At 36.5% G+C, this 25153-nt stretch overlaps 2 protein-coding genes across 4 annotated transcripts; one reads left to right on the forward strand and one right to left on the reverse strand.

The window, feature by feature from the left end:
* The first annotated feature begins 649 nt into the window (after window positions 1-649).
* LOC139974395 (digestive cysteine proteinase 1-like) lies at window positions 650-13273 on the forward strand. Its single transcript, XM_071981519.1, has 10 exons — window positions 650-855; window positions 2092-2247; window positions 2992-3161; window positions 4091-4334; window positions 5476-5671; window positions 8389-8582; window positions 9271-9362; window positions 9878-10039; window positions 10691-10880; window positions 12253-13273. The coding sequence occupies exons 1-10, from the start codon at window positions 816-818 to the stop codon at window positions 12438-12440; spliced, it is 1632 nt and encodes a 543-aa protein (XP_071837620.1). The 5' UTR covers window positions 650-815; the 3' UTR covers window positions 12441-13273.
* LOC139974397 (ADP-ribosylation factor-related protein 1-like) lies at window positions 12865-24172 on the reverse strand. Of its 3 annotated transcripts, none has more exons than XM_071981522.1 (8): window positions 24026-24172; window positions 21387-21483; window positions 21001-21088; window positions 20338-20420; window positions 18704-18785; window positions 17801-17871; window positions 16648-16748; window positions 12865-16108 (listed from the first exon to the last, which is right to left on the reverse strand). In XM_071981522.1, the coding sequence occupies exons 2-8, from the start codon at window positions 21477-21479 to the stop codon at window positions 16018-16020; spliced, it is 609 nt and encodes a 202-aa protein (XP_071837623.1). In that variant the 5' UTR covers window positions 21480-21483; window positions 24026-24172; the 3' UTR covers window positions 12865-16017. The 3 variants fall into 3 exon arrangements, with proteins under 3 accessions (XP_071837623.1, XP_071837622.1, XP_071837624.1); XM_071981521.1 differs by having other exon boundaries at window positions 23948-24164; XM_071981523.1 differs by lacking the exon at window positions 24026-24172 and adding an exon at window positions 23888-23906.
* Window positions 24173-25153: the final 981 nt, after the last annotated feature.

Raw genomic sequence — 25153 nt, forward strand, 5'->3', positions numbered from 1 at the left:
GATCTTCCTGCAAGCAGGAACTCGCGAAGAAGCCATCATTGGCATGTAGTGCGGTGAATTCGGCTGTTTGACCTCAGTTCCATTGAGACTTTCTATCTGAGAATGTGCAATAGAAAAAACAATTATTCAATTCAATGAGATTAAATTATAAACAGATTTGGATGCTGTTGGGAACTTTTTCTTATTTTTCTTGTTTATATACTGATATCGTCATCTACAATCGATGTATGTCAAGCGATTATCATACCGTTCGCTATTAGAAATAAAAAAAAACCTCTTATTCAGGAATCCCCACTGTCCGCTATAACAAAAAAATATATTTGCTACCGATGACCTACAGGTATTTCCCCGGCACTCTCTCTGCCAAAAGCACTGTCAGTGCCTGTCCACGGGATGGGAAACATGACCTCGGTCTTTGTATATAAGTCACGTATGTGCCTTGTCTAGCTGCGTGTAACATAGGCCTACCTGATTAATTTGAAAAGAAGGAAAGCATATTAAACCAAGAGAAAATAAGCAGGAGAGAATTCATGTGAAAAGGTCTGTTTCAGATCACGAATGTGTCGTAACCTTTAACTTTAAAGAGTCACCTGACTTTTATTGCGTAATAGACATCATGTGACTGATCCGTTAAATTTATACACTGTACTTTGCGACTTTGCTAGTTAATCAGACACACTAGGAACTAGGAAGCTGTCAGAGATATTCAGACTGGTTCTCAGTGAATATTTGCTATTGAACTAAACGATAGTCACAGACGTTGCATATTTAACATCTTCCGTTTGTTGATGCAGTAGAAAGAGTAACTTGTAGTGATGGATATTTTCAAAACTTTGAGCATACTATTGTTAGCAGGTTCGAAGATTTTCAACTTTGATATGAATACAGTACTGTCAGTAGGCTAGCATAATAAATTAATATTTAAAGTGGCAGTCCAGCTACGCTTGGTCAAATTAACACTAGACCGATTAAGTCTTTAAAATTTACTATAAAGGCTACATTCTGTTTGTATATGTGGCTACATTTTGAGAGATATGAGGTTTCATAAATGACCTAACAAGAGTCAATCTCATATTCATATGCCACTAAGTCTACTCTAACTTAGGCCTAACTTTAGTTTACCTTAGGCCCTACAGACAACTGTAACTAAGATGCACAGTAAGTGCTGTAGCTTAGCGTTAGGTTAGATAAAGCTTAAGTTACAGTCAAAGATGCACTTGGTATTTGCCACACAGCCATTGATTGCATATATAGTAACGAGAAGGATTGGACACCAATTTCAAGGAACCATTACAGAACAGTTTGAAAATGAATCACTTTATTGAACATCTCAGATGGGTAAATCCCATATGTGGCATTTTTTTAGTTAAAAAAGTAAATTAAGTTACGCAGAAATTCCAGCACAAAGTTTTCATACATGTGTGATTAGCCTAAATACTGATAGCGTTATGCCTAAGGTGAGGTCCGTCACATATATGTTTTCCAAGATATCTGGGGACAGAATTTGACGTGGACCCCCTTCATGTTGACTGTATATATTTAAAATGAGAGGAATATGGTGGGCCTCTCAGTGTTTTGATCGTTTTGTCTGTTGGATGGAGCACAGCCTACGGGCAGGTTAGAATACCTCATCCAGAAATAAGTATTTTGTCCAAGGTACAAATCCAGTACCAAAAATTTTGAAGACAATGAAATTGTCCTGGCCGGCACAGAATGCAAAGGAGGACATTACATGGAATCCAGGGACTGTTCACAAAAACCGAAGACGTCTGGCACCTTAGCCTTGCCTAGATGTTGCGAGCACCTGTGCCATCGCAGTACATGCATACATGAGGTTCTCATACTGTACTAGATAAAATTCTGTAAATATACTTGTATTTAGATTCTGTAAATATACTTGTATTTAGATCAGGTATTCAATTCAAACATTGGAAGCTTCAGAACATCTTCTAGCAATTCTTAAGAATCTGGTTAAATTTGTAAGTTTTGTCCCACTAAGATTTTTGATGATGATGATGGTGATGATGATGGTGGCGGTGATGGTTGCGGTGATGACGTTTTATAATGTTAATTTAATTTTTCTTTCCATAGGATTGGCAGCATCTCTCCCTGCTGTCTCTCCCCCTACATTTGGATCATCCTATCATGCCAGAGGGAACCTGAAGCTACCATATGCAGAACTTGACGAACCCTTTGAATTTTACTTCGATGCCAACAATAGCCGTAGTCATATTAACTTTTATCATGGTAATGGCACTGTAATCTATTACGCTTGTGGCTCTCCGGGAAGAAGTATAATATGATACTAGGTTTTTTGACAAGTTTAATTGAAATTGTTTTCATTTTTAAGTCTTTTTGAGGTGAAGTTTGAAAATCTGGTGGCAACATTCTCAACTGTTTCAGAACAGATGTAAAGTGCCTGCCAAGTTCCACCAAGTTTTACATAAAATAGGAACAACCATGCCATACATTGTTTTCAAATAATACAATAAAACATAATTGGGGAACACAAACCAGTTTTGTATCATACTCAATAGTTAGAAAGCTTGGAAAATTAGGAGAAATCAGTGGCTCTAACAACATGTTACTGTGGATCTCTTAGTATAAAGATTTTATTGGTATCAGAAAGTGGTACCATTTCTGCCAGACTTGCATTGGATATTTGTATAAGTCAGTTTGAAATCTAAAGTGGAAATTAATTGTGATCATTCTATAAAGGTACGCTCAATACTCTATTGTTCAAGGAGAACGAGTGGTTTGAAATCCCTATAACAACAGCACCAAGCACTTATTGGTACATGATGTGTACGCATATTATAGATAAACTAAATGGCACAGGAAGGTTAAATAAACTAACCAAAAGCTTCCGAAAAAGCCATGCCTCCTGTCATCAATCATGATGTAGTTAGATTTCACTTCCATTTTAGTATAAGATTTATTTGGACAGTTGTAGCATGTATTAACTTTTATAATTATTTCCCTTCTTTGCAGGTTTGGATCACATATACACAAGAGGTGATATGTACAAGTATGGTACCACCTTGAAAATATCTCCTGAAACCGTGGATACGTCAGGCAAAGCGTGCTTTCAAATCAATGGTACTGCAGATGCACCAGTTGTCACCCCTCAGAATGCGTTGCCGGATTTGACCGGATTTAAGGTGATGACAAATATTCCAAACTCCATTTAGGTCATCAGATAAATAATTGTTTTCTTTTTCATTTTTTTTGCCTTTTGTACTTGTCAGTTGCATCTGGAAGGAACATTCATATCAAATAACACATGAATGTAAAGTTCATATAATAAATAATCATGCTTTGTGCATTTTTATGTTGTTTATTTCAAAAGTGACTGAAATAAAGTTAAGTTCTTTGAATGAAAAGAATGAAGAAAGGTATGTTTTGAGTTCAATAAGTCTCTTTAGTACCTGTTACATTCTAGTGCTTTGAGGATTCTAAAGAAGGTCACAGAGGAGTCAACCAATCATAAATTCCTCTTAGGTATTGCCGGAGGTATATCATACCAGGGGCGGTTTTCATTTCTTTTTTCCTTTTTTTATCAAGAGAGGGGGCAGGTTGATGTACCCTGAAAATAAGAGACGTCACATGTATTCACTTTTAAAGGGTGTGAAGACTCGCGCATAAAGGAAAGTCTAATGCCGGTAATGTGACCTAGTTTCGAATGAGGTGTAACAGAAGTGTTACACACCACCATCGATTCCAGAAAATACACACACAGCTTGCTACCGTTGGTAATTAGACACTAGTGTACAGTCAGTACATACAGCTGCGGTCAATACCCACAGCATAGTATACAAACGATACAGCGATGGACATCTCAGGTCCAGCTAAAGATACCAATTAAGGTATCACCTTTCATTACTGTCTGCATTTTGTAGCGAACGTCACTTGCAAGCAACAGAAAGTTAACTTTTTCAGTTGGCCGCACACGGTTTGGGGCGAGTCTTCAATGCCTTTAAAGAACATTTTGGAATTTGTTTGAAGAATCAATTTGGGCATGGATTGTTTTTCACATCCTCATGAATATTCATAATGTTCTTTCTTCTTTTGATTGTCTTTAATTAAACAGTTTGTCGGTGCGGTAGAACTGAACGGACAGAAGGTCAACAAGTGGGTGAACATCACCAAAGTTTACTCTCGCAGCAGCACCTACACATTCTACACAACGTCATCAGAGCCAATAGTTCCCGTCCAGTATGTGATGATGGGGTACGATTCACTCTTGGGATCTCATTATGACAAATATATCGTGGAGTACACTTTCTTTGACGACCACACTCCCTTAAAAGAGTCGGACTTTGCCGTTCCAGAGGGTGAGTGTAATCCAAATCTTGTGAAATATTCATCATTCCACTGGATCCAGCTTACAGTACTGTAGGATAATTACCCTTATCAAAATGGATATCTTTCGCTGTGCCTCTTTTTGAAGTTAGAATAGGTTTTTATCGTGATAAAAATTGTACAGTATCGATACATGCTGTCCCCCTAATTTTTACTATATCTGTGTATATTGTAAACGTATCATACCTGCTCCCTCCCCCTCCCCTCCCCTCCCCCTCCCCTCCCCCTCCCCCAACCCCCTCCCCCAATAATAAATGATCAACTTTTCAGTTGCAGATTTCAATCCTATTAGTAATCATCTCATTATTTGAGATGATAAGATCATCTACTCATTTGTTTCCCACATCTTTATCAAAAGTGGGGGGAAAGTAAAGAAGATATTTAGCACATCCTTTCTAGATCTTGACGGCTAACAAATATTAAAATCTAGTCTGGAAAAGTCAAACACCCTCATTTGAACACTTCTCCTTGGATACATTTTCATGACTAATTAAAAACAGTTTCTTTCTTGGCCAGAAGTTATGTTCTATGTATGTATAATTTTTTTCATAATATTTTTCCTGTGATTGTAATTTTCCAGCTTTCAATCATTTTACCCAGTTAGGCTCTTATGTCTAGCTTTACAGTAATAGTTTGGGAAACTGAATGTATCATCTCATTAATACAGCCTTCTGCTTGCAATATAGATGTAGCTGTCCTTCAATACATCACTATCAAAACAAGATATGTGGCTTTTAATTTCGACAAAGCTGACTGGTATATATTCCATAATAATAATAATAATAATGTTCGATTTATATAGCGCTTTATACCAGCGATACTGTAGTTCTCAGAGCGCTTTACAGACGTTATATTACCCCTAGTCAATGAAAACCTGTCCCAGAGACAATCCCTCCAGTCGGCAGCAGTTATATGCTGCACCCAATGACAAGTTACCTCACAGGTACAGTACCCATTTATCCCCTGGGTGGAGAGAGGCAAGTGAGGACACAACGTAATGAACTAGGCAGGAATCGAACCAGCAATCCTTGGATCACAAGTCCGACGCCTTAGCCAATTGGCCACCACGCTCTCATAAACTCACATGTTTACAAACACTTTGTGATTTTCCAGGAATGAAGTGCCGGTCATTCCCCGGCCCCGGTGTCGAACACCATATCGTAATGAATCCACTGCAGGAGATTATCAACCCAGAGAAAGGCGATCGATACGAACAGCTGTTTGATGAGTATAAAAACCAATTTGGAAAGAATTATGAGGATAAGAAAGAACATACCCAGCGGCTTTCTCATTTCAGACAAAATGTCAGGTAATTTAATATCATTGTGCTGAAAAAAAAACTGTGTGTAAAGACTGGAAATAAAGCATATTAGAATATCATACGTGGACTATTTCATACTTATCCTGAATTACTGTTCTTGATCCTCATTGGTCATCTCAGTAAATTGGTTCCTCATAGTTGTTGCTGTCATTATATTTATTACTGTTCTTGATCCTCATTGGTCATCTCAGTGAATTGGTTCTTCATAGTTGTTGCTGTCATTATATTTATTACTGTTCTGGTTCCTCATTGGTCATCTCAGTAAATTGGTTCTTCATAGTTGTTGCTGTAATATTATTTATTACTCTTCTTGATCCTCATTGGTCATCTCAGTAACTTGGTTCTTCATAGTTGTTGCTGTCATTATATTTATTACTGTTCTTGATCCTCATTGGTCATCTCAGTGAATTGGTTCTTCATAGTTGTTGCTGTCATTATATTTATTACTGTTCTTGATCCTCATTGGTCATCTCAGTGAATTGGTTCTTCATAGTTGTTGCTGTCATTATATTTATTACTGTTCTGGTTCCTCATTGGTCATCTCAGTAAATTGGTTCTTCATAGTTGTTGCTGTAATATTATTTATTACTCTTCTTGATCCTCATTGGTCATCTCAGTAACTTGGTTCCTCATAGTTGTTGCTGTCATTATATTTATTACTGTTCTGGTTCCTCATTGGTCATCTCAGTGAATTGGTTCTTCATAGTTGTTGCTGTCATTATATTTATTACTCTTCTTGATCCTCATTGGTCATCTCAGTAAATTGGTTCCTCATAGTTGTTGTTGTCATTATATTTATTACTGTTCTGGTTCCTCATTGGTCATCTCAGTGAATTGGTTCTTCATAGTTGTTGTTGTCATTATATTTATTACTGTTCTTGATCCTCATTGGTCATCTCAGTAAATTGGTTCCTCATAGTTGTTGCTGTCATAATATTTATTACTGTTCTTGATCCTCATTGGTCATCTCAGTAAATTGGTTCTTCATAGTTGTTGCTGTAATATTATTTATTACTCTTCTTGATCCTCATTGGTCATCTCAGTAACTTGGTTCCTCATAGTTGTTGCTGTCATTATATTTATTACTGTTCTGGATCCTCATTGGTCATCTCAGTAACTTGGTTCTTCATAGTTGTCGCTGTCATAATATTTATTACTGTTCTGGTTCCTCATTGGTCATCTCAGTGAATTGGTTCTTCATAGTTGTTGCTGTCATTATATTTATTACTGTTCTTGATCCTCATTGGTCATCTCAGTAACTTGGTTCTTCATACAGTAGTTGTCGCTGTCATAATATTTATTACTGTTCTTGATCCTCATTGGTCATCTCAGTGAATTGGTTCTTCATAGTTGTTGCTGTCATTATATTTATTACTGTTCTTGATCCTCATTGGTCATCTCAGTAACTTGGTTCTTCATAGTTGTCGCTGTCATAATATTTATTACTGTTCTGGTTCCTCATTGGTCATCTCAGTGAATTGGTTCTTCATAGTTGTTGCTGTCATAATATTTATTACTGTTCTGGTTCCTCATTGGTCATCTCAGTAACTTGGTTCTTCATAGTTGTCGCTGTCATAATATTTATTACTGTTCTGGTTCCTCATTGGTCATCTCAGTAACTTGGTTCTTCATAGTTGTTGCTGTCATAATATTTATTACTGTTCTGGTTCCTCATTGGTCATCTCAGTGAATTGGTTCTTCATACTGTTCTTGATCCTCATTGGTCATCTCAGTGAATCCTTTGGCAGTAGTACCACCACATCCACCAGTTGCTTTTAAAATTTGTAATCTCTTATTGTTATTAAATGCACACTGTCATTGTTCTTAGTGGTGAAACCACACAGCAAGTCTTATATTACTCTGTACAGTAAATATTGTATGCTGAGAACCATCTAGTGAGTTTAGTTGTTTACGAACAGTAAACAACTTAGTGTAAAGCACTGTGATCCAAACCTGCCTTTCAGAAGCTATCATAATGGCAGGATTCCTTGTCCTAAATCAAACCTGGAAACTAAAGATTGGAGATGACTAGTGATGTGTATCCCTGTTGATAAGCTGAGTCAAAGCATTGGTGATGTCATAATGTTATTACCATGGTGATGTACATAAAAGGAGCTGAGCTATTGACAAACAGTAATTAATGTCTTTCAGTATCAATGGGTATAGCAAAGGTACTGACATCAATAACATAATAACCAGAAAGCCAATTAGCTCTGTGATTCTTTGCCTTACAATTTGCTCAAAATTCGAAATAACTATCTGACTAATGAAGAGCCAGTGAGTTAAATTTGTCTAAGAATTAAGTGAGAACCAGAAAAGATTTGTAGCAATCCCTTGTGGGCATCAACCATGCCTTTCACTTATAAGGATTTTAAACCAAAATGTTTCATTATCCAGAATGAATTCTTCCTATGTGAAATATAGACACATTTTACCAATATGAGCTACCGTAGAATCCCCTTTAATATTGGTTGAGAGTTACACACATTGTTTATACACTTTGAAATATTTTATAGAAAATGGCCAATTTTACCTCATAGAATACTTTCTCCGGCAAGGAATAAAAATGTCTTTCCAAAAGGTTTCAAAGAATGAGGCAGTTGTAAATTATGCATTAAAACAGCATGTACTGGGTCCCAAGGCTCTGTTTCTTTAGATGCAATTACAGAAAATTGATGTGAGAGCTTGTATCTTCATCCACACAGGTACATCCACTCCAAAAACAGGCAGAATTTATCCTACCGCTTGAGCATCAACCATTTAGCGGATCAACACAAAGATGAACTGGGCATGATAACAGGACGCCTGAATAGCCACGAACCAAACAATGGCAAACCGTTTGATACATCAACGTTACGACTCAGGGATGTTCCAGACACCATCGACTGGAGAATTGCAGGTTAGGAAATACATCCATACTTAAGATAGTAGTTATATATCAATGATATCACAATGCCTCTTGTATCAGGTTAGGAATACATCCATACTAAGATAGTAGTTATATCAATGATATCACAATGCCTCTTGTATCAGGTTAGGAATACATCCATACTAAGATAGTAGTTGTATCAATGATATCACAATGCCTCTTGTATCAGGTTAGGAAATACATCCATACTAAAGATCTTAGTTATATCAATGATATCACAATGCCTCTTGTATGAGGTTAGGAAATACATCCATACTAAACATAGTAGTTATCAATGATATCACAATGCCTCTTGTATCAGGTTAGGAAATACATCCATACTAAAGATAGTAGTTACATTAAGGATATCACAATGCCTCTTTTATCAGATTTTATTGTTGTTTTGGTTCTTTTAGCAGTTGGGAAGCATCTTTAAATCTGTCCAAACAAATAACACATAGTGTTATGAATGATGGAAAGTACTAATAACTTGCAAGGTAGATAATAACCTTATACATATGTACTTCTTGATGTTAAGAGGGAGAAATAAAATGTGTCACAACTGTGTATTTGATGTTATTTCATCAGGACTATGCAAGTGGAATTAGTTTTTATTCCTCCTATTCTCAGTTTATGTGCTGTACTCTTGTGATAAATTAATTAATATTTGATTTGATAGGGGCAGTGACCCAAGTGAAGGATCAAGCAGTTTGTGGATCTTGTTGGAGCTTTGGAAGTACAGGAACCATTGAAGGAGCCTATTTTTTGAAGGTAAAAGTTAGAATCATCCACTTAATGAACTTTTAATTATCAGTGTGAAAAGATTTGTCCATTGAGTTGTTCAGGGTCTTGTAAAGTACATTAGATCATTAGATGGTATGTGGTTCTGTACTTTTGGTCTTTCAAATGTCACTTTATGAACATTGGAACTTTTATCGGTGTATCAATGTCGTTTCTATCAACTGCAAATCTAATTACAAAACACAAAATGGCAAGCGACAAGTTAAAAAAAGTATTACCTGTTTGCTTTGAATTAACAATGTTGTGTTGACTGTGGTAACCGAGGGTAAGGAATACCACTGGAAATATCACAGGAACACAACATGTAAAGTACACAAGATGGAGAGTGTATTATTCTGTTTGTACCAACTTGAAGATAGCATGCAATACAACAATGAATTCAACTCGGTCATATAGGAATTCAACACTGTGACGGTGACCTACTGTGCAGTTTCAAAGAATCTCTTATCAGATCTGAAGAGTTCTTTTAATCTTCTGTTTCGCAGTACGGCAAGAGAGTCCGCCTCTCTCAACAGAACCTAGTGGACTGCTCGTGGGCTTACGGCAACAATGGGTGTGATGGAGGTGAGGAATGGAGAGCCTACGATTGGATAATGAAAAACGGAGGTCTCCAAGGAGAGGAGGAATACGGGGCGTACATTGGCCAGGTAAGTCCTCTCTGAACTATCACACCATGGATACTTAACGCTGGCTGGCTAAAAGTACATGTCTCATAAAGTACAAGTTCAGATGGTGTGACAAGGAGAGGAGGAATACGGGGCGTACATTGGCCAGGTAAGCCCTCTCTGAACTATCACACCATGGATACTTAACGCTGGCTGGTTAAAAGTACATGTCTCATAAAGTACAAGTTCAGATGGTGTGACAAGGAGAGGAGGAATACGGGGCGTACATTGGCCAGGTAAGCCCTCTCTGAACTATCACACCATGGATACTTAACGCTGGCTGGTTAAAAGTACATGTCTCATAAAGTACAAGTTCAGATGGAGTGTCATTCCAGCTAACACACTGTTTTCACCACTCATAATTAGCACATTTTAAGCAATAAAATTTTGCTCGTCGTTCGTTTGGCAACTTTAACACAAGTCTGGTCATCAACCGATCAGAAAGCTTCTTGGAGGTATTCTTAAGTCACGTCTCTTAAACTGAGTTTAATCTTTTGGCGTCAGTAAAATTGTCTCCAAGTCTCCAAAATGGAATGATGCTGGACTGACGATACCTGTGATTGGTTTTCTAATTATTGAAGACAACATTGTAACCTAAATTAACATGATATTTCTTGTACGTCCTATCTTTAGAATGGTAAATGCCATTTCAACGAAAGTCTTGTGGTTGCTAAGATTAAGGACTATACCAATGTGACCTCTGGGAATCAGACAGAGCTGAAGATTGCCATAGCAACCAAAGGACCGGTAGCTGTTGGCATTGACGCCAGCCATCTCTCTTTTGCCTTTTATGCCGATGGTGTCTACTTCGAGAAGGACTGCGGTAAGTCTACCATGTACCCCATGATTCATATCTCTTGGATAGGAAGTTTGAATCATTCTGACAAAGCTATGAAATTTTCTTCAATACCTGGCAGTTGGGACACTTTACCACTCCATACTGTCTCCCATGTCATGCTTCAAAGCATGTGTACTGACAGTATGAACAGTGGCGGAGCGTCCGTACAGTCAGGGGGGGGCGGATACCCACCCTGACGGACTCAAATGGACTGCTGGCACCCTTTTGAGCTTTTTACCACTTTTTACTTATTCGCGATTATTGACTGTTTTATTGCGCTCTCATCTACCTATTGACATTTGTCACATTTTTGTTGGTGTAACTTTCTGACAAAATGCGCTAACGGCTATTTATTCCATGTTTATCTGCAAATAAGCAAGGCCCGGAAAGGGTCATTTCCGGCGATCTAGGGAGTATCTTTACTCAAAGTTATTCTGTACGCTCCGCGCCAACCTGTGGTGGCGCTCTGCTTAGATAGTGTCGGAAGCGCCCCTACAGACCATTCTCGCCCCCTCTGACCGATACCCCTAGCTCCGCCACGGAGTATGAACAGTTTGTAACCTTTAGCTGATGGAAACAGGATATTGAAACTGCTTATACTCCACAGTACAAATGCTCTAAAAGCATGATATGAAAGGACATTATTTTAAAAATTGTCTCAAGTGGGTGTCGGGATTGGCAGATTAACACTTTTTTACAGTAGTAACTAATAGTTACAGATAACTCTTTTATGTCACAAAGTATAATAATGGAAACATTAAGGTGCTTTCAAGATGTTAAGATCTTTCTCTACAATTTATCATTTGTTGCAAAATGTTGTAATGATGACAACCGGTCTGATGCAAGCATCGATAATCATTTTGATGAAAAATTCTTAAAAATGGTGACTTTCTGATGTGAATGTGATTCATCAGTTTGATGTTGAATTGACAAGATTTATTATTTATAAGTGATGAATTAATCATCTTTCTGCAAATTGGTGTCACTTCATTAATATTCATTCATTACGTACACAATTTGAGGAGTTTGTCATTTTGATGCAAATTTTTACTGTATCAACTGAACAATTAACCATTTTGTTGACAATACTAAATATTTACAATTGAAACATCTTGACAGTTTGGGGGCATCTCAATGTTTCCATAGTTAATGCCTGGATGTTTGCAATGCTCTCAAATTTGTTGATTTCAGTGGATTAAAGAAAGCAGATTCCGTTTCCAACTCTTTGTTTGTTTCTAGTCGAGCAGAGCACCACCAGATGATGGGTAATTTAAAAATTAACAAAATATATTCCTAAATAATTAATTTTGGATTTTTGCTATTTCATTCAATGGTCTTGTCATTTCCTTTCCTACAGGTAATACTCCAGATGACCTGGACCACGCTGTGCTGGCTGTTGGGTATGGGAACTACAAAGGTCAAGATTACTGGTTGGTCAAGAACTCCTGGTCCACCTACTGGGGCAATGACGGCTATGTTCTCATGAGTCTTAAGGATAACAACTGTGGTGTAGCTACAGACGCAACATTCGTTGACCTCAAGTAGTCAATGACACAAAAAATATTGAATTAGTTCATTGATTGCTAGCTCTATGTTGAATACTACCATTCAAACATAATACAAGACATTTCATTAAACTTTTGATACCGGTTTTTTTTAAGCTGTAAGGCCTGGTCTTTCCCTTTGCATTGTATACTACATGTTATTCAGTAGGTGGGTGAATTTTTTGGGGGAACCACTTCAATGAGAAGTAGCTTTCCAGTAAAAATACTCTGTGAATTTATATTTCGCTAAGTTTGGCTTCCCATAGGAAAATGAAACTGAGTGTATGATTAGAAGACTATTCAGTAATGAAGTATTGAGTGTGTACAAATTGAAGAATTGTTAAATGGTCTATATGTATATTTGATAAACTGTTACTTTGTGTCTGTTTTGCACAAAGTTACCTGAAGCGACCACTTATTTTCTCCTCGTGAAATATTGTTAAGCTCTAAGCTTTGCCTGTTTTAGTTGGATTCATCAGCACACTCAGGAATATCTTGTACTTGTCTGTCTTCGTCGAGCTTGTAAGTTCATCAACCCAGTTGAAAATGTCTTAATCTGTTCCATTTTTGCAGTCTTCTAATACCTTTCTAAGTTTCTCATGAGGTTTCTTTCTGTATAAATTTTTGTAAACATTTTATATTTTTCACCACAAAAATCTAATCCAATACAAAGCAATAGTTTTATTTCACATGATGAAATTTTGTGTAGAAACCATTAAGTATGTGATTTGAGATTTCAATGTGATTAATACTACTATTGTCTGGATCTTGAAATATGAACAATCAAGGAGAATTATTGCTTACTTATAGAAGGGTATTACTGCCAGTCCCCCCCCCCCCAAAAAAAAATAAGCCTCCTACAAAAAACATTTTTGAAATTATGAAGATTTTCAAAGTTACATCATTTAATCATATTTTGAGTAATACTCTGAGGGATTGGTTAACTTGATGATTTGAAAAAAACTGCTTTAATTGATATATTTCCTTTTAAAGGTCATCAGTGTTATATGCTAGAATATATAATATATATATTATATATATAATATATAAATATCATATAATATGCTATAACGTCATTTAATGGTCACCCATGTTCCAAATTCAACAAGCCTTTCACTACCAAATTGTGCTTGTTTTCCTTACTGAGATATTTGACTGTCTAATTTAAAAAACTTTGCAATAATTGGAAGTAAGCTGGAGATTCAGATACACCATGAAAAAAAACTTTTCAAACAATTTGAGCATGTTAAAATTAACTGTTGACATAACTGATGATATGATTACCTGATGAAATTTTTTTTGAAAAAATAGTCTTTCATGTCTTAAAAATTTTGAGATTAAACTGCTGTAAGTCACCCCTTTAATAAAGTGTTTTTTCATTATATTTCTATTTTCATCCTTTTTTTGATCAAGTAGATTATCTTCTGTGTCAAGAATGGACATTTGGATCCAATGATTGGAAGGGAGTAGGGCCTTACACTCCCCCCCCCTTTTTTTCAATCTCACACAAAAATTCAAAAGTAGTGGCGGGTATGGATCTGGGAAGGATGCTCCCAGACCTCCCTCCACAGAGAGTTGGCTCCTGGAACCACAAAGCCATGCCCCCCCCCCACTTGTATAAAATACTCACCCCAGCAAGGGATTCATAATCTTGCATTCTTTAATTCTGGATGAAAGAGCTTAAACGTGCTTGCAAGATTTATCAAAATATTTCAAACAAGCTTGAAATTTGAGCATCATTTCAAAGATAAAGGATTTCTCTGAACATTCAAAGCATCAAATTTGAAAGCAGATGCAGTGGTTCATAGCTTCAAGAATCGTCCTGTGTGAGGGATCAACAATACTGACAACAACTTGACCATAGCTGGCTGTAGAAGATCACAAACACTGAAGTTTAGAACAAACGCTGACCAAGTGACCATTCCAAATGAGAGTGAAGGATAAAAAAAACACAATGTTTCCATTTTGTATGAACCATTTTTTATCCTCAAAAATTACCATAAATTATTATAATGTGATTACTTGATGTGTATTTATATGAAATTCCAGATAATAGACAACTGAAAGTTATTTGGCAGTGTTCCTTTAACCATTGACAAGTACCATGATAAAGTACATAGTATTAACATGCGTGGAAACCCTCTCCCAAAATGATAACAGTATGATCGTGATGGTACTTTCAGATCTATAAATTGTTGAAGACTATAACAACTTACCACAGTATTAACAACATGTGGTGTAACAACATGTGGTGTGACAAAATCTCTCCTGAAATGATAGCAATATGATTTCTATGGCAACAGCAAGTCATTTCTGGACGTGTGCAGGACAACACATTACATTTTAGGCCTACAGTTTGTACAGCACATCTTACATGATCTGAGTTTACCTCCTGATGCTCTTGTTAGAAAACACTTTGGGACACTTAATCCATTTCCTACCATGTGTATACACTACAGATCTACCTTTGTGGATATAATTTAACTTGGTGCAAACTGTGAATTAATTAAAATGAATTTATTAAAGTGAATTAATTAACATGACTGAGTAAATACTCCTTTTTGAAGCAAACAGTCTTTTCCTAGTGTTTCATACGTTTGTCAATGTTATACTAACACACCACATTACAATGTATATACTGTAGGTCTTAAGCTTCACAACTTCATTTTCAATTATCAACTAAAAAGTCAAAGTCTTTTGAAATTTTGCAGCCTGTTGGTGTTTGTGAATGATTTTAAACACAAACATAGAAGGTGTCTGGGTAACAAGCAATGTTGAGGATTTGAAATTGAATTTCATTTGATAATTTATTTACTCATCAACCTTCATTTGGTGGAAAAATAAAAGGAGAACATCTTTAGACTGATATATTCAACTCTGAGCACAACTACTTGATAGGTTTGCTAAAACATCTAGAAGTCCTGGTACACTTACGAATAACGAAAAAAAAAAATGAAATACGTCTACTCTCTCAACCCTAATCCAACCAGTTGGTTGTTTACACAAGGCATCACCGTCTAGGAACACTGTTTGCAATGCAGAATGATACAGCATTGACTTAGATTGTTTGGCCCTTCATAGGACTAGTGGCCACACCTCTGTGTCAAGCTACCTTAACATTGCTAATACCACCAGCTGGATAGAGTCCTGTTACTGTTTCATAGTGTTCTGTAACCTTGACCCTTCCCTAACTATCTACATGGATGGAGTGAGACTCCATCTAGCTCATTCCGTGCATCTTCTAGACTATCTACATGGATGGAGTGAGACTCCATCTAGCTCATTCAGTGCATCTTATAGTCTATCTACATGGATGGAGTGAGACTCCATCTAGCTCATTCCGTGCATCTTCTAGTCTATCTTCATGGATGGAGTGAGACTCCATCTAGCTCATTCCGTTCATCTTCTAGTCCGTCATGAATCAAACTCCTCTGCATTGCGGCAAGTCTTCTCAACCTTGGCTGAGTAGCCTACTTCTATTTGTTATAGTCAGATATTGCACAATCTCTTTTGAGCTGATAATCCCCATCAGAGGGCCAGTGTTATACTTGTAACAACTGCAGCAGCCCCCACAGGCATCAACTAATCTCCTCTGAGCGTGGAGGCCTTCTGTAAACATTCCTCTGGACACACTGCACGACCCAGTTTATCCCATCATCGACCCCCTTCCTGTTATCAAAGAAAAAGTAAAAATAAAACAAAACTGTTAGCGAACTGCTTATCCACTAAAGAGCCCTGCTCATTAACCTGTCTGTATTCTGTGCGTGTATTTGTTCCTTCTGTTACTGTTACTTGTCATTCAGCCTCTGAAGAAGATCCTGCTAAGATCAAAATGTCAGGTCAACTTACTTTTACATATGTTATTAAAGTACATAGCAAACGAGACAATATATAAACTTGCTGTATTACCACGTGAAAACTTCTACTTATGGTTGCTAAGCTGCAGATGGCACAGAGTGAAAAATATGGGTGAAAATTAAGAGTACTGGCCTGTTCTGAAGGAAAACCACAAACAATGATGTTAATTTACAAATTATTACCAAATCGAGCAAAGATGCAAGTTCTACAATTTAGTCAGGTCAAATTTCATTTACGATCAAACCACTTTGTGACTATCCCTGCATTTGCCTGAAGATAAGAAGGTCTCTATAATCTCTGATCCAAGAAGGGTGGGTGGGGGAGGGGAAGAATAATGAAAGAAAACTTACCCTGTTAACCCTGAAGAGGCTTGGATATGGCAATCTCTCTTGCCAATTAGAGAGGATGACTTATTAAACTCTTTCTTGATATCAGAAACAGATAAGCAACCCTAGATACAGAGAAGAGGGAATAAAATGGTAGTCAAAAACAAGGGAGCAGATAGTATCCCTTAGTTAAATGTCATTCTGAAAACAGATAAGATACACAATTGACTTTATAGCCAGGCCCATAGCCAAGTTTGTGCCATGAGGGGGGGTGGGGGCGCTTGCAGCCCAATTGTGCCAGCACCACGTGAGAAAAAAATTCCACAAGTTGCTGAACAGGAATATTGTGTCCCACTCCACTAAAATTTTTGGTGACCCTTTTCCCCCTCCCCCGAATCAGAATTCTTGTTTACAGGCCTGAGAATGAAAAAGAATGGATATCTGAACTTGGATCAATTGATGCAAACCTAATGACAAAACATTTTCTGTGTTTAGGTATATGAAAACCATTTTATGAATTGTCATATTGACGTTCACTTGGCTGTACCAGACTCACATTCACCAAACAAATATATAACAACAAATCCTGATGACACAGACACATACATGCACAAGCTACAAAGCGATTAAATTACGTTAGGTGGCACTGCCTGTAGTCATCACTTAACACTGAGGAGATACTAAAGAGAGATGTACACCCAATTTAAATTGGAAATTTCAAATCAGTAATTGAATATGCAATTTTTGCTCTCACTGGTATATTCTGGTAATAGCCTCTACCATCCCTAGACCCCAATCCTGCCCATATGCACAGACCAAGTCACTGCCCTGAGCTAAGATACAGTATGAATCCCTTGAAGCTAAGTTTTTCATCATATGGACATGATCTCTGCCTTCTAAACATATGCATAATATCTTGATAGATAAAAACAACCATTGGCAGCAAGCTTAAATACAAAATGATAATCACATTCCTCAAAAAAAAATGGGCAAAAATGTCTTAAACCTCGCACCCCGACTAAAAGAACTCATAGATAGGTATTACTTGAACTAGCATACATTACTTGAATATGTATAAGACTTAGCCAAATACAACACTCCAATGAGGGGGTAGTTTTGGAACAAACAAACATAAAATGATAAGACTGAAGTAAAGTTGTCTCCAATATCTGCCTACCTCCAGGTCTTGTTTGTTTCCCAACACAAGAACGGGAACACTATACAAGGCTTCCGACTTCAGCATCTCCTCTGAAGAAATGAAAACCACCGAACAAGAAATGTAGACTTTAAAAGTGTGCCGTGTAATAGTATTACACCAACAATAATTCAGCTAAATGACATCGATATTACGAGAAACTGGGTCAAATCAAATATGACCTCTACTCAGAAGGACATAACATACCCGCTGCATTTTCTCTTTGTATTCTAGGAGACTGTGGTTACTTGAAAAGTTACACCTCTAGTTTGTAGAAGAACTCAAATTTCTTTATATATATTTTTTACTGACGGTGACATTTTGTACACTAACACCTTTAATACAGTTAGAAGCTACAGGTCAATTCTTCTTCTCATTGAGATGTCTTTATCATGTAATTAACATCCAATGACTAAACATCATGTTAAACTACACAGAATGTAGTAAGGAACTTAAGCTATGCAAACTGTGGAAGTACGTATTTGCAATATACATGAACTATCGTTTAATACATATGACATGAAATACTTGTTCTATTCTACCTTGCCCTTCTGTACCCTGAGTACTCTGCAGAGTGATATGTGCCAACTATTAATCCTTCATTATTATAACTATTATTATTATTATTACTGCTGATGTTACTTGAGGTGCATGTTTTGACAATTTTCAGATTTGTAGGATATATATTCATAAGGCTGTTAAAATCTCAGCTTTCACAAGTGTTTGTGGTGAGACAAACTGAGCGAAGTAGTATTCACTGAAGTTTGGCGCAATCAAAGTAAGGAAGTGTCAGGTCTACTCTCTTGTGCTTCAATTTACGGTCCCTTTGACAACTTTTAAATCGACAGCATCGTCAATGATCTATTTTAAGTCATTGAAACCTACCAAAGGCCAACCTGGACTCCTCTAATCTGTCAGGATCAGACGAATCAATCACATATATCACTGCATGGGACTCAGCATAGTACTGTAGTAAAAATGAACATGTGAAAATAAGATCACATATATCACTGCATGGGACTCAGCATAGTACTGTGGGAAAAGTCAACATGTGAAAATAAGATCACATATATCACTGCATGGGACTCAGCATAGTACTACATAGGAAAAGTCAACATGTGAAAATAAGAACCTAATATCACTGAATGGGACTCAGCATAGTACTGTAGGAGAAATGAACATGTAAAAATAAGAACCTAATATTATTGCATTGGACTCAGCATAGTACTGTACATAGGAGAAATGGACATGTGAAAATAAGAACCTAATGTCACTGCATGGGACTCAGCATAGTACTGTAGGAAAAGTCAAATAAGATCCTAATATTTACATGGATGGGAAATGAAAAGGTCAAACGCTTTTAGCTTTGTTCTGCAAATCTTGAAAGATTAGCTATAATATTTACATCACTATCTTAGCAAACTTTGTGACATGCAAGTATGGTATTAGACGTGAATTAACATAGATACAGTACATTATGTGTGACCCACAGATATAATTTCTGGACTGACCCTAAATACTTAATACTTTTTGCTTACAGTTTCGAAAGTACATTTCTGATTGTACAAATTATGTCCAGGTATTGATGAGTGCTACTGTAACATTGACCATGAAATGTCTCAGTTTTTGTGGAAATGCTGAGCTGTGCTCTGGTTTTTTCTCTCCTGTTTTTGCATTTTTTCATTGTTCTTATTACATAATTATTTATAAAGCCTTGTATTTATGTATGCATTTGTGTGGATAATTAATTCAACCTCAAACTTCAAGTGGCAAATAAAAGCTGACTACACTAGCTATGAGCAAGAATGACCATTGTTTGATTTCTATCACCTTAATATTATTATTATAATAATATTATAATATATTATAATAATATATTAATATAATAATATTATTACAAGTTTATATACCACAATCTCACAGCCTCCCCCCATATCCAGTGACTGTTCACAGTGTGTCTAACTGCCTGCTACTCTAAATTAGTGACTGGATTTGGATAGTCTAGTATTAAGACCCACCCCTCTCCCCCCCTCTCCCCTCAAAAAAAGAAATATACACAAATTGGAATTTAATTGAAACAAGACCTGTGCTGAATATTAAGCGAGTCGGCTAAAAATTAAAGCTGCATAACTATGAACAACATTTTGAATTAACCAAGCACAGATCAAATTTTAACTGAATCTCATTTTGTCAACAAATGACTTGGCTGATAAGTGGTTACTGTACTTCCACTACTGTGGGGTTTCATTAACCAGCAATGGTACAACTGACCTCCCCTATCGACATCTAGCTACCTTTGATTTATTTAATATTCACTTCTCTCCATTCCTTGTGTACTAATCCTCTTACATCAATCTCTTTTGTGTTCACCCTGCTCATTAACCTAACTTTATTATGTGCTTGTATGTTGTCCATTGTAGTTTCTGTTACTTGTAATTCAGCCTCTGAAGAAGATCCTTTAATTTACTTAGTTTTTCCGGGGCAGACAGAATACTGCCATGGTTTTACTGTACACCTACCTTGTCCCACAATGATTGTAGTTCCTCTTGTCCTCCCAAATCCCAGAAGACTAATCGTACAGATCCAATTTCTACTTTTCCCACTGTAATAAGATTCAAGAAGGTATAGTATTGACCAGTGAGATAAATAACACATCTATAGGTTAACATACATAAGTCTGTACACATTACCTCCTTTTATGGTTTGAAATGCCCCTTTCTATTCACCAGACTCGACATGAAAGTAAAATGTCTCTGTAGAATAGGGGAGAGGGGGTTATGAAGGCAAATAGGGGTTGGGGAGGTGGGGGGGGGGAGTAAATGCATCCCATGTCCAACTCCACATCAACAACTTTAAGAATTAATATTAGCCTATTGGCTCATTTCATGTACCATTTAATCAAATATTCCCTCATAAATTCTCTGCCCCTTCCGAATAGTATTCATGCCTTCCACGTTACCATACCTCTCTTATATACCGTATTCAGAGCTGATCTCCGTTTGGACTACAGTATTCGTACTATTTAAACTATTGTAGTGGTATCGTTCTAATTGGTCTGCTATGAAACACAAACATATTGTACGTACCAACTGACTCTGACAAATGGAATACTGCTCTTACAGTACATAGTACTAGTATACACTGCATATGATTTCATGCATCTTAAATACTTGATCACTTACTGTTTAAGCCTACAGTTGTGGTTATCTTGTCAAATGGCATCCCTTTATAGTCTGGATTGAACGTTATTTGGGTCTTCTCGAGGAATGTCTGAAATGGCACCGGTACAAAAAACAGTTCTTCATTCAGAATCTCAGCTTCATGGACTTCAATAAAATATTAAACAGAGACTGGAAATCCACTACAAATCATACAATGGTTTTCATCAGTACCCCACCTCCAACCACAGCCAAATTTCAACATGGTATTAAATATGGCTGTTTTTTTTTTCCTTTTTCCTTGTTTTGCTGTTTTATTTCCACTGGTACTTTTCTTGAAATCAAATTCTAGACAAACTGTCAACCCAATTATTGGTCCAATCATATTCATAATTTTGTGTTTTACTCACCGTTTTGCCAGCATTGTCTAATCCAATGATTAAGACAAAGAATTCATCCTTTCTGAACAGATACTTCCACAGTCCATAGAGAAGAGAAAACATTTTTCTGAAAAACAATTGCATCATATTCATTCAACCTTAAACAATAACAGATTATGTTGAAAGAAACATCGTAAGTCACTAAGACGTTCTCACCTAACCCAATAATTTGCACAATGCAGACTAGGGGTACTCCCAGAAGTTAACCCTATGTGAGTGTTTTAGTAGTAGCAAGCCTAAAACAACCTCATGAAAATCAGAAAGTACTGTGAAGTTCTAGTCAACCGGAGTAATATTTCCAAATGGAACTGAATAGCCTTTACGAGACCCATACACGTAGGATGCTTTGGGCTTATCATCATTTGAATCTAGGTAAGTGTAACCAACAATTTAGCTTAGGCCTAGCCTAGAACACTTTAATGATACTGTAGCCTACTGTAGGTATAATGCTATATAGTCTACATTGCTAGCCTAGGCTACAGTAGCTGGATAGATAAAGTGAACCAAGTACATATGACATCGCCCACAAAACTGTCAAAATGATGTAGCTACTGTAATAACACAAGCTGTTTATTTCCTTTAAACAAAAAATATTTAATATGATCATATAGACTATATATGTTTACATATGCACTATCATGTTGGTGGTAAAGAAAAGTATGTCTCTTCAGATTCACTGAGGTTGTGCCAAATAGATATTGAAATATGTTTATTGTGCTCTTGCATTACCTTTTCTGTTCACTTGTCCTATTCATTGCTGCAATTTATATTAAAATATTTGGCCTTGAGACTTGCATTTGCCTAGGAATATCAAATTAGGTTTTCTACTAAAGGCAAAATGTAAGGATAAAAGTATTTTAATCCCTGGAACTGAAATGTTTACCATTAATATTAGACGATGAAATCACAGAACAGTGTGGAAGTCGTCTCATTGTGTAGCTAGTCCATTTTGCTTACAGTGCATATACAAAAATTACCACACACTAAAGTCATGGTATTCTATAAGCAAATTATATAAGGGCTAAATTATCGGCTACATTTTTTGCAAGTAAGCTGTTTTAGGCCTAGTAACGTATTGCGTACCAGCTTCTTGGGCTAGGACTAGGATATATCTTATACTACTGTATGTTAGGCCTAGGATATACTATACAATAGCTTAGTACTCACTAGGCCTACTACTAGTAGTTGTGGCACGCCCTGTAGGCCCAGAATCGACGTAATATTTTAAGTGTGAGCCTAGCCTACAACGTAACCATTACCAGGTAGGCCTCGCCAATGTACCAAAACTACCAATTACTAATTAGTAGGATAGTAGTTCTATCGTCAATGCACACGTTTTCATGCAGACCACCATGTTACTACCATTTAGTCATAGTGCAGTGATGATGATATTCCTCAGTACTATGACATTAGAAATAGTAAATACAGAATGAAGTTGAAGTAGTATATACTTGGCTGAATTCAAATAGTTATCATGCAGGTATCACTGCCTGCGCTAGTAGTAAAGTAAAGGCTTAATACTTTTGGCGCACCTTCATAATTGACACACCTTCAAATATTACTAGCAACGATACAGTAGGCAACCTTAACTTTTTGCAGCGAAACAGAGATACATATTTCATGAATTTGAATCCATTTCAGCTATGTACTGATCAAATTGTGTTTTTTTTTAAGCTTTTAACATCCTCCCCCAGTTTTGGACTAATATTTTGGCATTTGGAAATCTTACTCCCTAGAGATAACCAAAATTACACAACTATTATACCACTTCTTTCTGGGACCTGACCTGTCTGAGCTTAGAGGTTCAGAGTATAGCAAACACTTTCCAGAGTCACTGGATGTATACTTACACAAAAGTTACAATTTAGCTTATTGTTGAATGTGTCAATTACAGGGTCTGGAAGAAATAGACACAGCAGCCTTTTTGTGATCAATTGCTGCTCATTTGTACAGTACGTTGCGTAGGCACAAAACAATAAACATTTTGAGATCATTACATTTCTGAGGAACTACACGTATGAAAAACGCATACAATTGAGTGATTTGGATTTTTCCTTGATAGACATGGTAGATCAAATCCTTAAAGGCTTAAGGGCGTCAATTATGTGCCCACCATGCTACTGTACTGAATGAACTGAAGTGTTACTAAATACTACTATTTACAACTACTGTAACGTTAGGGTATGGCCTTAACATAAAATCATAGGCCTTCAACTTCAAGAAGGCTCGATGTTGATGTCATGCATGGGATTCCAGGGTTACATTGTGTGCCTACTACTAGCATTACTTGTTGATGGGACTTGATCACACTAGGCACAATGTTAGCATAACGTTATGCCTGAACTTAGTTCCTTAGGCCCTAGCCTAGGCAAGGACACTAACTTAGTACTACTGTACAGTATGCCTACATAGGCATAGGGCCTAGGCCTAGGCTAGTATACTTATAATACTATAGCTTACAGTAGGCTTACTCAATCGACTTCAATTATTTTCATAAAGTTCATTAGCACATATGAAGACTTCATATTTACATTCAATAAGGCTCGGTTGAAAAGGATTAGAATTGTTTAACAATCTCAGTTATGGAGGCTATAAACAGACTGACGTACTTGATGCAGCTAGACCTCAGATTTGCAGAGTACACAGTACAATTACAATACAGAAGGAACACGTATTTCGTGACGAATAACTACACACAATTGACTTGTGATTGGTGCAAATAACAAGAGTGTACAACCTTATCGATATCTACCCAACGAGTTAAAGAATCATTTAACTCGTTGTATCTACCACAGAAATATATCGACCCTGAAGTTAGAAGATATTCAAAACAATATATAAAAAATAGGATTTAAAGATGATATTCGCAGTGCTAATGCTGGGCTGTAGTTGAGTCCAGTAGAGTGTTTGTGTCTTCAGTTTTTACTCTCTCTATAGGGTCCTTGATGGGGACTCGAGTGTCCCTCCTGATTCTTAAAAACGAAATGCACACTGTAAACGTATATATATATATATATATATATATATATATATATATATATATATATATATATATATATATATATATATATATATATATATATATATATATATATATCTACATACTACTTCTACTTTTACCGGCCATTTCAAAGTGTGACAAAGCCTCCTAGTGTTGTTATTGTCATTTTTCATCAACTTAGAATAAAGCAAGAGAGGTTAAGTTAGGTGTTTCTGTTTTTGGAAAAATTAATAAAGCAGGAAGTCTAAAAATACTAAGTCATTGAGAGCCCCATCAATCAGAGGAGAAAAAACGCATTTAGCAACCACAAATATTCTACTACAGTGCTTGAAAAATTCAGCTAAAGCTATGTGTGCTACAATACAGTCACAACAAACTACTCAATTCAATAACAAACATTTGAAGTAAAAAAAGGGTTTTAAAGCCCTAATATTTATTCTGTTACTAACCTTCTGTCGTTTTTTCTGTTTGTAATATTGTGAATTTGATAACTATAAAATATTGACATTAAATATATAGTGCATTTTGCAACAATGTTCTAAATATGAGATAATATTGAATCATTAAGGTAAGAAAACAACTTGAAGCTCTTCTTTCAGTTTTTCACATATATTTGCATTTGAAAAACATTTGTCTAAATGGATGAGTGAACATAAGTAGTGATGCCTGCATTCACAGGATTAGAAGGTGTGTCAAACCTTCAAAACACTCGATGAGTTTATCTTTAAAATAATCA

Source organism: Apostichopus japonicus, chromosome 9, assembly GCF_037975245.1.
Source record: "Apostichopus japonicus isolate 1M-3 chromosome 9, ASM3797524v1, whole genome shotgun sequence".
In the NCBI taxonomy this organism is placed as follows: Eukaryota; Metazoa; Echinodermata; class Holothuroidea; order Aspidochirotida; family Stichopodidae; genus Apostichopus; species Apostichopus japonicus.

What these genes read in the sequence shown, in the direction of transcription:
- LOC139974395 (XM_071981519.1), top strand. Translation starts at nt 816, where the DNA reads ATGGATATTTTCAAAACTTTGAGCATACTATTGTTAGCAG. An exon ending in TCATATTAACTTTTATCATG is followed by an intron (nt 2,248 to 2,991) that starts GTAATGGCACTG and finishes CCTTCTTTGCAG; the next exon opens with GTTTGGATCACATATACACA. An exon ending in ACGGGGCGTACATTGGCCAG is followed by an intron (nt 10,040 to 10,690) that starts GTAAGTCCTCTC and finishes TCCTATCTTTAG; the next exon opens with AATGGTAAATGCCATTTCAA.
- LOC139974397 (XM_071981522.1), bottom strand. Translation starts at nt 21,479, where the DNA reads ATGTTTTCTCTTCTCTATGGACTGTGGAAGTATCTGTTCAGAAAGGAT. An exon ending in TAGACAATGCTGGCAAAACG is followed by an intron (nt 21,089 to 21,386) that starts GTGAGTAAAACA and finishes GTGCCATTTCAG; the next exon opens with ACATTCCTCGAGAAGACCCA. An exon ending in GAAACAAACAAGACCTGGAG is followed by an intron (nt 16,749 to 17,800) that starts GTAGGCAGATAT and finishes CTCTGTATCTAG; the next exon opens with GGTTGCTTATCTGTTTCTGA.